This window comes from Carassius carassius, chromosome 18 (assembly GCF_963082965.1).
Source record: "Carassius carassius chromosome 18, fCarCar2.1, whole genome shotgun sequence".
Lineage (NCBI taxonomy): Eukaryota > Metazoa > Chordata > Actinopteri > Cypriniformes > Cyprinidae > Carassius > Carassius carassius.
The window spans coordinates 16,823,690-16,838,453 of record NC_081772.1 but is presented as its reverse complement, the minus strand read 5'-3'; the positions used below and the strand labels follow the sequence as shown (position 1 = coordinate 16,838,453).

Sequence of the window (14,764 nt, the reverse complement as noted above, 5' to 3'; positions counted from 1 at the left end):
TGTCTTTTTCAGCTCTTTACATTTGGAGAAAGTATTGTCTTCATACTAAAGCCATCTTTCAAGTCGCTTACAGAGAAAGGTTTGCGTGTGTGTCATTGTCTGCTTTAGTTCAATCCTTTGGCTAGGTTTTTGAAAATGTTAGCATGCATATCACGCAAAACTGATGATAATCAGATGATACAAATGATAATCAGCATCAGAGTGTTTCTTTTGTGTTATCTAGATAGTTTATTCTTGATCCATCATGAGTAAACACTATTGATTATTGCATTCCAAATGTACATATGTTTTTAATTTTTACCCATTAGATTCCCATTTACAGGCAGAGATGCGCTTTGTTTTGTGATCGTTTTCCTTCATCATGTCTATCTCGTCTTTCCCTGATCTTATTTATATTTATATATTCCTACAGACATATGGTGGTGTTTATAACACACATGTGAATCTGAGGTTACATCAGGCCATTGTATTAGCATACAGTAGCATTGCTCTTCATATTTACCTCGATATGAGATTTTAATTTAGGGATTAGTAAATGTGACACTGTGGATTTTAAGACAATTTGGGAAAGTATTTGAGGAACACAAAATCCTTTCACATCACCGCTAAGCCTATTAATGGCAATTACACAACAAAGAGCTGCCAGTGCGTGCATTATTGAGAGAACACCGCCAAAGTACTTTCTGTGTAGTGCACCATCAGACATCTGTAGACTCCAGTCAAGCAGGACAAATTTAATTCTGAGACGGGAAATTTACCTGAAAAGCTTGCATGCTATTGATTCCCCCAAAAATGAGACTCCTTTGTTATCATGTTTTTCTCACTTTATTAATTTTTGTGTCTTTTTGTAGTGGAAGATAAATCAAAAAATGGGGAACTAGATCTGGATGGGATTGATGAAGAAGAGATTGAAAAGGTACAGTATGTATGTAAGTTATTAATGGATTTGTGGGTTAACTTTTATATTCACTTACACTGCAAAAATTATTTTCTTAATCAGTATTTCTGTCAATTACTTTCATCTTTATAAGAAGACACATTTACTTGAAAAAGTCTGCTAGGTAATAAGACATAAATCTCACAAAATGTTGGATTTGTGCTTAATATTTTGCTTGTAATATAATAATCTCTGAAAGCATGTGTTATGTCTTATGTACGGTAGCTTTGCTTTTCAAATAAGTCCTTTTTTTGTGAAAAAACAAGGCAAAAATACTTATGAAAAGAAAGAAAGTTTTTGCAGTGTAGCACATTACTGTGTTGTTTTCTGAAAATGGAGCTTGAAACTTCGGTTGAACTTCAGCAGGTTATGTGAAGGTCAAAAAACTGTCTGATGTTCTGCATCCCAGATTTACAAATTATCACCTATTAGCCTTACTTATCAGCATGGGCCTGTTATCTTCTCTGCAGTACATTTTGAACGAGATAGAGGTGAAGGCCAAGACAGAGCTGTGGATGAAACAGAATGAAGAGTATTTGAGGGAACAGAAAGGTAAGCGAATAGGAGAAGAGATTAATGCATTTATTAACACAAGCTCATTCACGTGATCTATGCTGGTGTCAGAGGCATGTGTCCTACCAAGGGACTGCTCAGCCACAGAGATAAAAAATTCAGTGTAAGGAAGGATTATTATTATTATTATTATTATTTTAATACTGGCACAGTGAACTACTTACTGCAATTTCATCCCATGATTGAACTTTGCTAAATTAAGTTTGATTTAAAAAAAATAAAAATAAAAGATTTACCTCCTAAAGTTAATCTGCTCAACAAGTGTTCTGAGTTTTTAAAGCCCTTTATTTTTTTATGTGCTTTTTGTGTCTAGTCTAAAACACTCCATTTGATTAAGCCATTGTGTTTTTTTTCAGAAAAAGAGGAGAGAATAGCTAAAGAGAAGGAGGAAGGGACCTATAAGGAGAAGGTGAGCAAGTTTTGTGTGTGTGTGTGTGTGTGTGTGTGTAAATGCACGTCTGCCTTTTTCTTATGTTGTCAACAAGAGCTTTCCTCCCATGCCTGGGTCTTCAGACACTCAGCAGCTGCATGTCCTAAGAGACCGCATACTTTCCATTTTAACTTCATTTGCTCCTCTGGTTTCACCCCGGGCTCTCAGTGTTGCCTGTCCTTAACCTGTCTGCTGTCTGACATCTGCATCGTGACTCCCAGTCGGGGTTAGATTAACTGGCCCTGCTCTGCACCTCTAATGAGGTGCCTTGAGCCTGATAGCAATTTCAGGTACACTAGTCCACTTGCTGACTGTGAAGAGACTTGTTCCTCTTTACTACACGGTCAGCAGTGACCAGATCAGATGGTCTTGATAGCTTTCCCAGGCTACTAATGGGATTCTGTCACTTTATTGTTGACAGCTGTTAGCCTGACATCATTATATCGAAGCCTAGTAGGGAAAACGCACTGTTTAAATGATACCCAGATGCCCAAAGTGATTACCAGTATGCTTTTAGCCTTCAGAAATGTTTTTAGAAAGCCAAAGGACTCTTCTCTATAAATAAGAGCCATCCAAGCACTGACTCCAATGTTTGTTTTTTACTGTGAACAACTCCTATTCTCATTTGTCTAGCCAAAGAAGTCATCCAAGAAGCGAGAACCAATCCTGGCCAGCACTGCGGGAGAGGCCATTGAGAAGATGCTGGAGCAGAAAAAGATCTCCAGTAAGATCAATTATGATGTTTTGCGGGACCTCAACAGCAAAGGCAGTGGGAGCAGCACCACCCAGCAAGCTGAGGATGTGCCTGCCAGTGGCTCTGGCCGCAAGAAGTTGACCCGCCGCAAGAAGCAGCCAAACAAGAGCAATCTTGGCCTCGCTAAACCTGCAAGCCTCATGGGCAAGAGGTGAGGATTTAGTGAAGAGTGAATCTGTTGTTTATTTTTTATTTTTCACTTGGTTACTGTTGGCTCACAGTGCGCTTTCAACTTTTTTTTACTTTTTCACTTTGTGAAACCTCCAAGTCTGTCTTTATGTAGTAACAGGGACCTGCTCCAAGTGGCAAAGAGACTCTTTTGTTCCTCAGACAAAGGATATGATCAAAAGGGCTGTTCCTTTGCCCTGGGAGGACTACATTTTTCTTCTTGTCGGCCTCCCAACATTTTGTCTTTGCTTTGCTCCTTTGGCTGACCTTCACAGTCTTTTCCATCAGGAGAAAGCTTGTCATCAATTCGGTGCCAGGACTGTCTGTCTACTATCACCTGGCACCCTGAAGTGCATGCTGGGAGCCTGCCCCTTGTCCGATTAATAGTCCTCCGGGGCTCCAAACGTCCCTGTGAGAGAAGTAATGAATATACGACAGACGGAGCGAAAGATCATGACTTCTACACTTTGTCATTGAAAGATCATTTCTCATTGTGTGATGTCTTTCCTCCAGTCCATTTCGTTAATGATAATTACTAATTTCATACTGAATGGTGAGATGATGATGAATCAGACATATGAGCGCTGTCGTAGACCTCATATCCTCAAGCTTCCAAAAGGCAATTTACTGATCCCTTTCTTTTCAATCGAATATTCATGAATGTGTTTGAAACAAACTATACAACTCTCACATTTCTTTTATTACTTTTGAGATTTTTGAAATATAAATGTAGTGAATATACTGAAGATATAAAAACTTAGTCGGCTAGTGTTATCACTTTCTTTGTCTGGTGGAACTGCAATTTTTTTTTAATTGTTATATAAATTATATAATATAATGCATATATATATATATATATATATATATATATATATATATATATAAAATAATAGTTAAATAATAATACATAATAATAGTTAAAATAATAGTTTTCTATTTGAATATCTTTTAAAGTGTAATTTAATCCTGTGATGAATTTTCAGAAGCTGAATTTTCTCCAGGATCTTTCAGAAATAATTCTAATAAGCTGATTTCTTATTATTATCAATACTAAAAAGATTTCTGCTGTGTTATATTTGTGTGGCAAATATAACGGTAATGATGGTATTTTCCTTATTTTATTCAGGAATTCCGAGTTGAAGATTGTACAGTATGTTAGGCTTATAGTTCTATAGTTTTTTTTTTACTTCATTTGTTAATTCAATGCCAGTATTTGTCAGTAAATGCAGGTAAATCCTCTAGTGTTGTAGTCACTTAGTTTGAACTGTTGTTCTCACCATCAGCAGGCAGACTAGCAGAGGCCAGTGTAAAAATATTAAATCATCATAGGTTGCTGACACTGTGGAACAAATTGGACGATAAACTTGAATTTAGTTCCAGCTTCAGTTGAAAGAGCTTGCTCCCACTCCTGTTGAAACATGGGAACATTTATAATGAGCTGTCATAGGGGGGGGCAAAGAGTTTTAGTTTTGTTACCATGACTTGCAAATAGCAACTGTCTAAGTTTTTTTACACAGTACTCTTAGAGATAAATGGTTCAAAAGAGCCAGTAGCCGCTTTTCTCTACTGGATGGACTAAGTTTGTAGAAATAAATGTCTACAATTGCCCAATTGCTCATACAGTAGTTCACAATGCATGCAGTGCTCTCTGTCAGAAAACTCGCACTCCAACTGATCAAAGCACATTTCTTCAAACATATTTTCAAATATTTTCATATTTGTCTATATGGGTCCTGTTGTTGCTCTTCTTCACTGCCTTGACTAGCTAACAGACCCCTTCTAGACGCTCTGCTAACCAGGTAGAATTTGATAATTCCCCTCCCCCTTTACCAGCCTCACACACCAGCTGCCAGATTGAACCTCTGCATGACCTCCAAACTAACAGAAACGGTGAAGCACTCCTCCTATAAGATACGAACATAATTGCTTTCAAGTTCTGTCATTTCTTTCCCCCTTTTTTTAACCTGTTCATCTGTACCTTTTCCTTTTATATCCTTGTCTTTTGGTAAAGGCTTGCCATTCTTAAAACTGCTGGAATTTGCTTTTTGAAGTGTAAATCTGATCTTGTTGCTTCAGGATGACCTGTCTATGATTCCCTTCTCGGCATACCTCAGAAAAAGTGAAATCCCGACAGAACGCTTCACCTCCCAGCTCCAGCGTGCTGCTTGATCCTGTTTCTGATCCCCATTTTACAGTAACAGCTACCGCTTTGAAATCAGACACATTATTTGAGGAGCAGCATCGACCCTGAGGATTTGGGAGTGTAGAAGTATAAATATTTGTGCTGTCTACCAGGTCCAGGCTGTTTTTTTAGCTCCTTGACAACATGAGTGGAGATTGATTTGTAAATGTTAGCTTAAGATCAGACTGTATGAGTTAGAGTTGTTCCTGAGATGTGCTTTCCATCAGGCCTAAGTAAAGTTACACTGAGTAAAGTTCACAGCGCCTATCATTTACTTTGCCTGGCACATCCGGAAATAGCCTATGAGCCTGGGTGCCCCTGATGCATTTTGCAGATCCTCCCATTCTGTATGACCCAACTCAGTTTCCAAAATGAAAATGTCATTGTTTCCACCCTAACGTTAGTCCACTTCCAGCAGTATGGCTTTTCGCTCATTGTTAAGGAGAAGGCTTCGATTGTCAATTGGCCCTATCGACTTGTGTTCTAGAGGGCAGGAAACCAAGGCAACCAACTGTGAAGTGTCATTTGGTCTGTGTCAATGGAGCTCCTTGTCGCCATAAACCCTTCACCACCCCCTAGCAACAAAAACATCAGAATGAGTCATTTTGTTTGTTTCTAGCATGGTCACGTTGACACAGGACCAGCGTGGAACCGTCTGGCTGTATAGAAAAGTTATTCTCTAAAGACTTTGTGGTTGTACTCATAGGCTTAAGTGAGATAAGACGGTAGGAAGGACCTCCTAGTTTCATCTTGTGCCTCTTTCTCAACCTCTAAGCTTGGTCAAAGGGTTTTGGACCGGGTCTCTCAGCATGGAGTTCTCCATTGTTTGAGGATGCCATTCATCAGTGGTTTAAGATATGTTAGTCCTGAGGATGTCTGGTTGTGGGAGTAAAGGAGCCACATCCTGCTGAAGGGAATCTTGTTTGGTCGAGGCGAAGCAGCTGGATTGTTTCATTTAATATAAAAATAACTCTGGATTTTAGAGTGGCTCTAATGAAATCGCAATAATAAGGGAGGGAAATTCATAATTCTTAGACTATCATAGAAATTATACACATTATCCATAATATTATCCACAGTATTTAAAAAATAAAAAATAAAAAACAATTCTCACAGACTCTTTCCATCTATGTGCACTCCCATTCAAAAGTTATTATTAGAATTGAAAATAACTGTTTTCTATATGAATACTGTATATTTTAAAAGATAATTAATTCCTGTGATGAAGCCGAATTTTCAGCATCATTGCTCCAGTCTTCAGTGTCACGTTACATGATCCTTCAAATATAATTCTGTGCTGATTTGCTGCTCCAGAAATCTTTTCTTTATTATTATCAATGTTGAAAATAGTTTCAGGATTCTTTGATGAAAAGAAATAAAATAAAAAAACAGTATTTATTTGAATCAATTTATTTGACCCCAACCTGTTGAACGGTAGTGTATATATAATCTTAATAATCTCATATCTCATGTCTTGAAAGGTTTATGCGTTTCTGTTAAAATATGTAGAAAATTAATGAGATTTTTCCTTTCAAAACTTGCCTGTTGTGCTCTATGGGCCTCCCGCCGACTCTCCTCCACACCCATCACTCACTTCAGCAGATGTTACAAGGCCAGAGATCTGCAGGTGATGCCGAGAGGCCATGTTAACAACTTTGCGAGCTCTCTTACTATTCCCTTCCATGTGCACTAGAGTCACAGAGGGAGACTGACACAGTCACAGTACACTTTTCAACCTGTGACTGACTCAAAGCCATTAATGGAAACTTCTCTCTCTTGGTGCCATGGGGCAGATGTGCAAGCACAGATGTTATTGTGATTGCAGGTGATAGAACCTCCTGTGCACTTTCCTTGCCACTGCCAGGTTTTGATCACCTAGTCATACACAAAGCGCTACAGGTTTTGGGCGAAAGCTGTTTCTAAGCAGCGGTCCCTTTGATGAGAAGAAAATTGCTACTTGTTCCATGTAGGCTTCCCTCCATGTCACATTCTTCGTGTGTTTTCGGTTCAGGGCGTTCTCACTCCCACACACTGTTTTGTGGTAGGCAATGATCAAGAAGTCGCTTCAACAGCGCCATGGCTGGTGACTGTGAATAATATGAGTGTTGGAGGCAGTTTACAGGATACTGTGCATGTATTGCATAAGTAATTTTTGGGTGTCTGTTGAAAATGTATAGACTACTTTTAAAAAGTTTAGGGTCAGAATCCAAGGCAGGATTTATTTGAACAGAAAACAGTAAGAACAGTAAGAACTTTGATGAATAGAAAGTTCTTTTCATTCATTTAAAGCTAATTTTATTTAGTAGTTTAATCATTTATATATATATATATATATACATTTGAATTTTTTTATCTAGATATTTTTTATTATTATTATTATTTATCTTTTACAAGTTCTGTGCCTGTGTGACATGGTGGAATCACTCACAATGCTGAACAAAGTCACAATAGTGAAATCGGGGACAAATCCCACCTCCTCTCTGTTGCTCTGGACTGCTGGAGGGTGAGTTATAAGTAGGATAATCACACCTTTCTTCTCCTCCATGGATCTTTATTTCTCTCAAAGCCTTGTCCCCGAGTCAGACCCCTGGGGGCCCTTCCTCAGTGGCCTGCAGGAAGTGTGATAAGATGCCTTGTCACCACGAGGTGTAGAAACCACTGGGCCCTAATTGTTGCCTCCTCCAGGGTCAGATTGCATGTCTTTCCTTTGTCTCTCCTCCCTCATCCTAGATCTGATAGAAGGAGCTGAATGCATAATGGCTTTTGTCCTTCAGAAAAGAGTATGCTTTGTGAGTATTTGAGGGGAAGCTTTTTTTGGAATGTGTTACTGCTGTTCTCAGTGCAGACAGACTCTGTGCACGCTTCCCCACTGATTTATATGAGTTCAGTGATATTTAATGGTTACAACTGATATTTTTCTAGCTGTGCAACCACTTTGAGGAGGAATGAGGTTCACTCCTAAAGGAGTAATAGTGGGTTTGGCTATTATAGGTCATTGGAGACCAGCTGTAAAGTAGTTTAGACGGTGATTTGAACCCCATTGCCTGATGGTTTGGTTTTGTTTACATGCCTTCTATCCTTCACCTTTTCACCTTTTTTATGGGAATATTTCTTGTGTTTCTGCTAGAAGCTATTTATCAAATAAAGGTTTAAGGTTTGGTTTATATTTGTTTTGAGCATCATAAATGCATAAACAGGGCTGTTGAATGATGATGAAGCATTTGGCTTTTAAAATGAAACCGCCAAATGACTCTTAAGTCAAAGAATTACAGAATTGCCTTATAAAGATTGAGTGTATAGCTTCTTTCTTCAAAGGACACACAATGTACCTTTTTTGCCTGCACCTTTAAACCAACTAATTAAAAGAACTGGTTCAATACGGGCATTTTTGTGAATCAGACATTATGGCTCATGTCGTGTTCAAAATGCTGGTGTGTTTTATTTTTTACGGCTTTTTGTTATCATTCTAGCGGCATTAAAGAGCCCTAAAAAATGTATATTTTAGCTCATTAAATTTGAATTATTTATGAATATTTGAATTTTATGTTTAGACCTACCCCTCAATCTGCTCTCCGACTGCCCCTACAGTAATAATTCACAACTTAAACTTAAATGCTTCTACCCCCAGCTGAAGAGCAGGGATTACAGCTGCATAGTGGCACCCGAAGCTGGTGGAGAGCCTCCACCCATTACATATCTCTCCCCCCTTAGATTTATTTACAGAAAGCCAGCTGCTGTATGATATTGGCTCAACAGAAATATTACTTCCCCCTGTCAGATTTCATCTACATGCATTATTGACAGACTGGCATATCGGCCCGGCAGAACAGAAGTGCTCCCTCTGAAATGGGCCAGCCTCTTTTTTTTTTTTTTTTTTTTTACATGACATCACACTAAGAGCCATTTAAATATGTTGCTTAGCTACAAAGCACATAAGAACACACCAGTAATAGTGGAAGTGTTTGATTTCTGCCATACAGCCTTCAACGTGTTATATGTGAATAGACTGTTAGCTTTGGTACTCAAATACTTATACTGTACATTGTTACTAGAATTACATAAATGTTTAATCTGTAGCTGTAGGACGAGGAAGCAACTGTGTAAATTAGTATCATAGCTTTTATCCTATGTTATTAAAGCAGAAAGCCATGAGAGATTTTAGCTTGAGTAGATGGTTCTGTGGCATGATTATAGAAATCAATGCTCAGAACAATCTTACACCAAATAAAATTGTTTACAATTATAATAATAATCTATCTATAAGTTAATACATTAAACTAATAAATCCAACCAGGTTCAACTATGTTTATATATTATTGAAAACATTTCTTGGACAGCATATTGCACAATTGTATAATCCGTTTGCTTGCTAGTTTATTCAAAGCTTTATCTCTCATAGACCTGATGGAGTTTACATCAGTGCTTCATTCTGCCTTTGAAAGAGTCCTGGGAGAGCCTAGGAAATTATTGATGACAGAGCAGTGTTAGGATTGATTGTTAAGTGGGCAAATTTGTCTTGCATGAATTCGCTCCATTAGCCAGTTCATTCACCATCTGGCCCAGGGCGGGAGCAGGCTGCCGGGGGGAGTGTGAAGCCTGGCATAAGGACTGGGCGTCTTCACCAGGTTCACCCATTCAGCCCTGAGGGCACCCTTCTGACCTGTTGATTCGCCCATTTTTATCTCCTTCTGAGAGGTCACAAAAGGGACACCCAAAATGTAGCACTCTGTTCAATAATGCAGGTCATCCATCTGGTTCTGGTGATTTATTTTCAGTTAAGATGTCAAAGTTCTGTCCTGCAGATGTACCAATTTTGACTTGACACTTTTGCCTGGCGCCAGGCACCTGTGAAAATCCTGTTAGGGGGAATCAATGCACTGATGCTTCCTTATGTATTAGTGTGTGAATGTACCTCAGACCTCCTGTGTACAGTATATCTGAAGATAATGCAGTGTTTACTTTGATTTTGCTAGACTTATCTCAGTGTAATTAAATTAATTTCCCAGTGTATTAAATAGAACCTTCTGTTCTGTCATATTTAATTCAGATTCAGCTGTTTAGGTCCTGCTGAAAGATCATTCTTTCTTCAAATGATTAGTTCACTTCCAGAATAAAAATTTCCTGATAATTTACTCATCCCCATTCCATCCAAGATGTTAGATGTTGTCTTTCTGTAAGGTAAGGTATTTGAGGAAAACATTACTGAATTTTTCTCCATGTAATGCTCTTATATACATATAAATATATATACATATATTTCTTTTATATGCATATTTATATGTTAAAATTTTCAGAAAATTTTATTCTGCAAATGAACTAATGCTCAATGGGATTTTTGCCACGATTGTGGAATAAGGGACATTTCGGAGATCATAAAAGATTCATTTTGCCTTAGGACAGAATTGAAAGCTTTGGTTCACATATGCAAATTGATTAATCACCTTCACAATATCTTAGTCTTAGATGAAGTTTTAACAATATCACAGTCATCATCTCAATTGGATGTCAGAATGAACACTGACTCTAAAGACTTTAAATACTGTACCAGTCGGTGCTGTCAGTCATGACCAAAGTCTTAGCTAAGAAGATCTCACAGCCTGTTCACTCCTAAAAAATACTCAATATGCATATGTTCACCAACTGGATTTGCCATCATGTTTATTCAGCCTCAAACAAACAGACATGGAGGCTGAGAGCCTTGGTGAGCGTAAGAGACACTAAAAAAAAAAAAAAGAAAAACTAAAAAATCTTCCCGAACCCAATCCTTTGAACAGTGGTTTACAGTGATGTTGCTGATAAGCGACGGTAACATTTTAATGTCAACAGGGTCTCAGTGTACAGAGAATCAAGACCCTTGCCTGGACCCAAATTGGTATGCACAATACTCTAATTCATAGGTAAATAATGAGACATAGCATACAAAAACTGGAATTTAATTTAAATTAAAAGACTGTAAATTCAGTCAATCTAGTTCTTAATCTCATATCATACATGGTTTGTGGCCTTAATGTGACCCCTGCTTTTGGCAGACCAGCTGCCCAGCAAGGTGCATTAGTAAACACCACTGCATCACACTCCACTGTAAATCACACTTAGCTCACAGTGCAAACATACACCTACTGACATCATCGGTCACTTACCCTTCACTTTTCAGAGTATGCACACACAAAACTGAATGTGGGGTTATACAGGACCCTTTTTGACATCTAACCTCCAAATGCATGCAGGGCCCCCACAGGACCCAGTGGCCCAGGTCACATGCCAGAGGCCGTTCAGCTCAGTGTCACTCTCAGTCATGTGTGTAATATGTGAGTGTGGTGCCCAGGAGGCTTATGGGGGATTCGGTTGTGATGTGGTCATCCCCTGCTGGGCATAAAGGAGCAGTGCTGTGGAAACAGAGATAGAAAAGACCAGAGTTCAACGGTCATATTTAGAGCTTGTCCTCGAGATACACATCTGAACGGTTCTCTGTCTGCATCTTGTATTTTTCTCTCTCTCTCTCTCTTTCTCTCTCTCTCTCTCTTTCTCTGCCACTCACTGATCTGACATCACCAGACTGCAGATGCCCGCTATTAAAGGCATAAAAGAGATCTTGAAAAATAATTGGATGTGTTTACAGTGTTTTGCCCATCTGACACTGGAGTTGTGGCTGATAATTCTGCCCGGTTAAAAGGCCTCGTGCTGTCTGTGTGCCTAGCCGGCTGATTGTTTGGAGAAGAGCAGACGGTCTGTCATAAATTGCAACAGTGATTTATAGCGGCGGCCATGGGAGGGTCAGTGTTCACTGTACTCAGGAGCCAGTGTATGTCTGTGTTCGAGTGGGAATGTCTGACATGTGCATCAGATTGTGAGCTAATGGCTCGGATCCAAATCTTGATGAGCTGCCTGGCTGTCTGCTGTCTTCATAGGCTGCTGCTTTCAAAAACACTGTGTTCTAATCTCTTTCATGTAATAGTGCCATCACATTAGCGAAACTGCAGTGAAATTTTGTAGACACAAGTAGTTACATGGTCAGTGGTGTAGTGATGCATTAAACACTCCTTCACTTACTTCCACACCAAAAAGCATTCCATTGGTAAAAACAATAAATTAACATTTTAATAGTTCAAAAAAATCTTAATCCTGTGGATTCCTATTAAAATGACTTGCAATTTCACTGTATACATGTAAATGTTATAGCACCTTAACTCTAAGTTTTGTTTCAACCAGGGCATGCTACGATGGCCAAATTTGCAGATATTTTTTTTTCTACACCATTGACTGTGAAATCACAATGGTAACAATGGTTACAACGTAACTGCACATTGCTCATTAAATATATTCCAGTTGGCTATTTGGCCAGTTATTTGTTGTATCACATCTGTTTAGTACATGTTAGGCAACATCCTGATTTATAACGATTATTTGCACAGCAAGATTTTACCCACAACAGACCCATTTCACATTTCTTAGAAGCAGAAGTCATCATGGAATGGAAACTACAATAAATGTATTTTTTACATTCCCATTTTGCACTAATAGCAAAGGAATAAAGCCATGATAGCATATCTATGACTTTACAAAATAGGAAGAAATATTGAGAGATTGATTACATTGGTCAGAAGAGAGCAAATTCCAAATTTGTTGGCACTCCCTCACCTGTTGAATAAGAAATACTCAAGCATCAGTGTTAACTAATTTTCTGTAGCTAAATTCCAAAGTGAAATTATAAAAATTTAAATAAATAAGATTATATATATATATATATATATATATATATATATATATGTGTGTGTGTGTGTGTGTGTGTGTGTGTGTTTGTGTGTTTGTGTGTGTGTGTGTGTGTAAATGAATATATAAAAAAATAGAATAACAGTGTTAATAACTGTGGAAGTGTGTCATATGGAATAAAATTCATTTAAAATATTTAGTGATGCCTTAGATTTTGGTCAAAACAAGGATTCAGTTTTGGTGCCTAGTGTTTGAAACAACCCTGTTGTACTGGGTTTTAAGTTATGTTATGGGAAGTGAAAGATCCATTTAGAAAAGTGAATCTTGCTTTATGGACTAACATGGACACATAATACTATCTGACAGATATTACTGAAAGCTGACTGATATTCTCTGTGACAGCCCATGTGAATTGCAAAAATTAATCTAACCAAAAATTTTGATCTGAACACATTCTCTACCTGTCAGTCATTTTGAGCAGCCAGGTTAGCTGACATTGGGTTTGGAGGACAGGACTTTGTAGAGATGGGTGGTCTAATTCAGTGGTGGAAGTTAGTTTCATATATATTCTCTGAAAAAAAAGTCTTATTTTACATAATTTGCTTCTCAATTTAATATTTCTTGTTTTATAAATATCTAGATGTTTTTTTTACTGTCAAAATTTGATTTTTGGGACTTTTGACTTGCCTGTGAAGAAAGAAAAACAACCTTTCTGAACTCTCTGCTCAGGTCTTCTGTCTGGCTCATTTTTAGCAGCATCCTCACTCACTTCAGCTGAGCTTGTGCGTTCAGTATTGTAAGATTATCAACGTTTCTCAATCCCCACAAACAGAGGGATCCGATGCACAATATGAGCTCTAGATTTAACTGGAGGCCATTTCACTTCCATGGCTGAAGATTTGTAAGTGTATTAGTCACACTGGGGTTGTAGATCTGCGCCTCTTCCCAAGACTATTCACTCTGCGAGGCCGCTTGGGGGTGATTGTGTTTTCCAGTAATGTGTTGGATAATCCTAATGCTGGAGTTATGTTGAGGATGTGTGCCAGGTCCAGGACACTGGTGCATGGAGCAGATCTGGCCAGAACAGACTCGACCGGGCTCTGTCTGGCCAGCATGCTGCAGATGGCTAATGTAGGCCAGCACTCCTAATGAGTTACAACAAAGGAAGCCCCTTTCTCAGTATGTTCTTTTTCTCACTCACTCTTTCTCTCCTCCTCCTCCTTCTCCTCTTTTCCTTAAGCAGATTAATTAGCAGTTCTTTCCCTTATCAGCCAACAAAGTGCTCTCACTAAGTCCTTGGGGAGATCTCACCAGGGAGGCGCAGTCACTGCCCATCTTTTTTTTGCACTTTACTTTGTGTCTATATGCCTGTGTGAGTGTTTGTGTGGGTTGTTCTGTGTATTCAGACAATATTGAGACTCTATGTGAAAGCTGTATTTGCATATGCAGCGTTCAACAATACTTTTACAAGTATACCAGAAATGTAAACATAAAAATGTATTTGCAACATAACAGAATTAATCATGTCTGTCTTAGTAAATCTTTCCAAAATTTGTGGATTTTTTTGTTTGCAATTTCAGTGGAACTTACTGTAAAAGCACCTTTAATCTTTTGGAGGAAACCTTCTATCAACAGTCAGTGCTGTTTTGTAAATTATATAAGTGATTGCCCAGTTATAATGCTGTTTTTTATGCACTGCCATTCTAACACATTCAGGTGAACCTTTCAGCATTTACAGATACCTTGAACATCAAAGTCTGTTTTTGCTGATTTTTGGCATACTGTAATGTGAACCGTATAAGATCGGGTAGAACTGCTTTTAGACATTATGCCTCCAAATCTAAAACTTTTGAAATGAATTGAATTGAATTGAATTGAAATGAGGCCAGCTCCAAGCATTCACACTTTCAAAAAGTAGGTGAAAACAAATCTTTTTGTTAGCTTTTGATAAGAGTATTATTGTTATTAATTATTAATATATTTCCTCCACTTTGAGTTGCATTTTATGTG

The 14,764-nt window shown here is 38.2% G+C and overlaps 1 protein-coding gene across 1 annotated transcript in view; it reads left to right on the top strand.

The window, feature by feature from the left end:
* Positions 1 to 14,764, top strand: part of LOC132092553 (transcription factor IIIB 90 kDa subunit-like) — a 56,420-nt gene that overhangs the window by 36,769 nt on the left and 4,887 nt on the right. The window contains exons 13-16 of the mRNA XM_059498834.1: positions 852 to 916; positions 1,408 to 1,489; positions 1,867 to 1,919; positions 2,574 to 2,845. Coding sequence (XP_059354817.1) covers positions 852 to 916; positions 1,408 to 1,489; positions 1,867 to 1,919; positions 2,574 to 2,845 — 472 coding nt within the window. The remainder of the gene's footprint in view (positions 1 to 851; positions 917 to 1,407; positions 1,490 to 1,866; positions 1,920 to 2,573; positions 2,846 to 14,764) is intronic.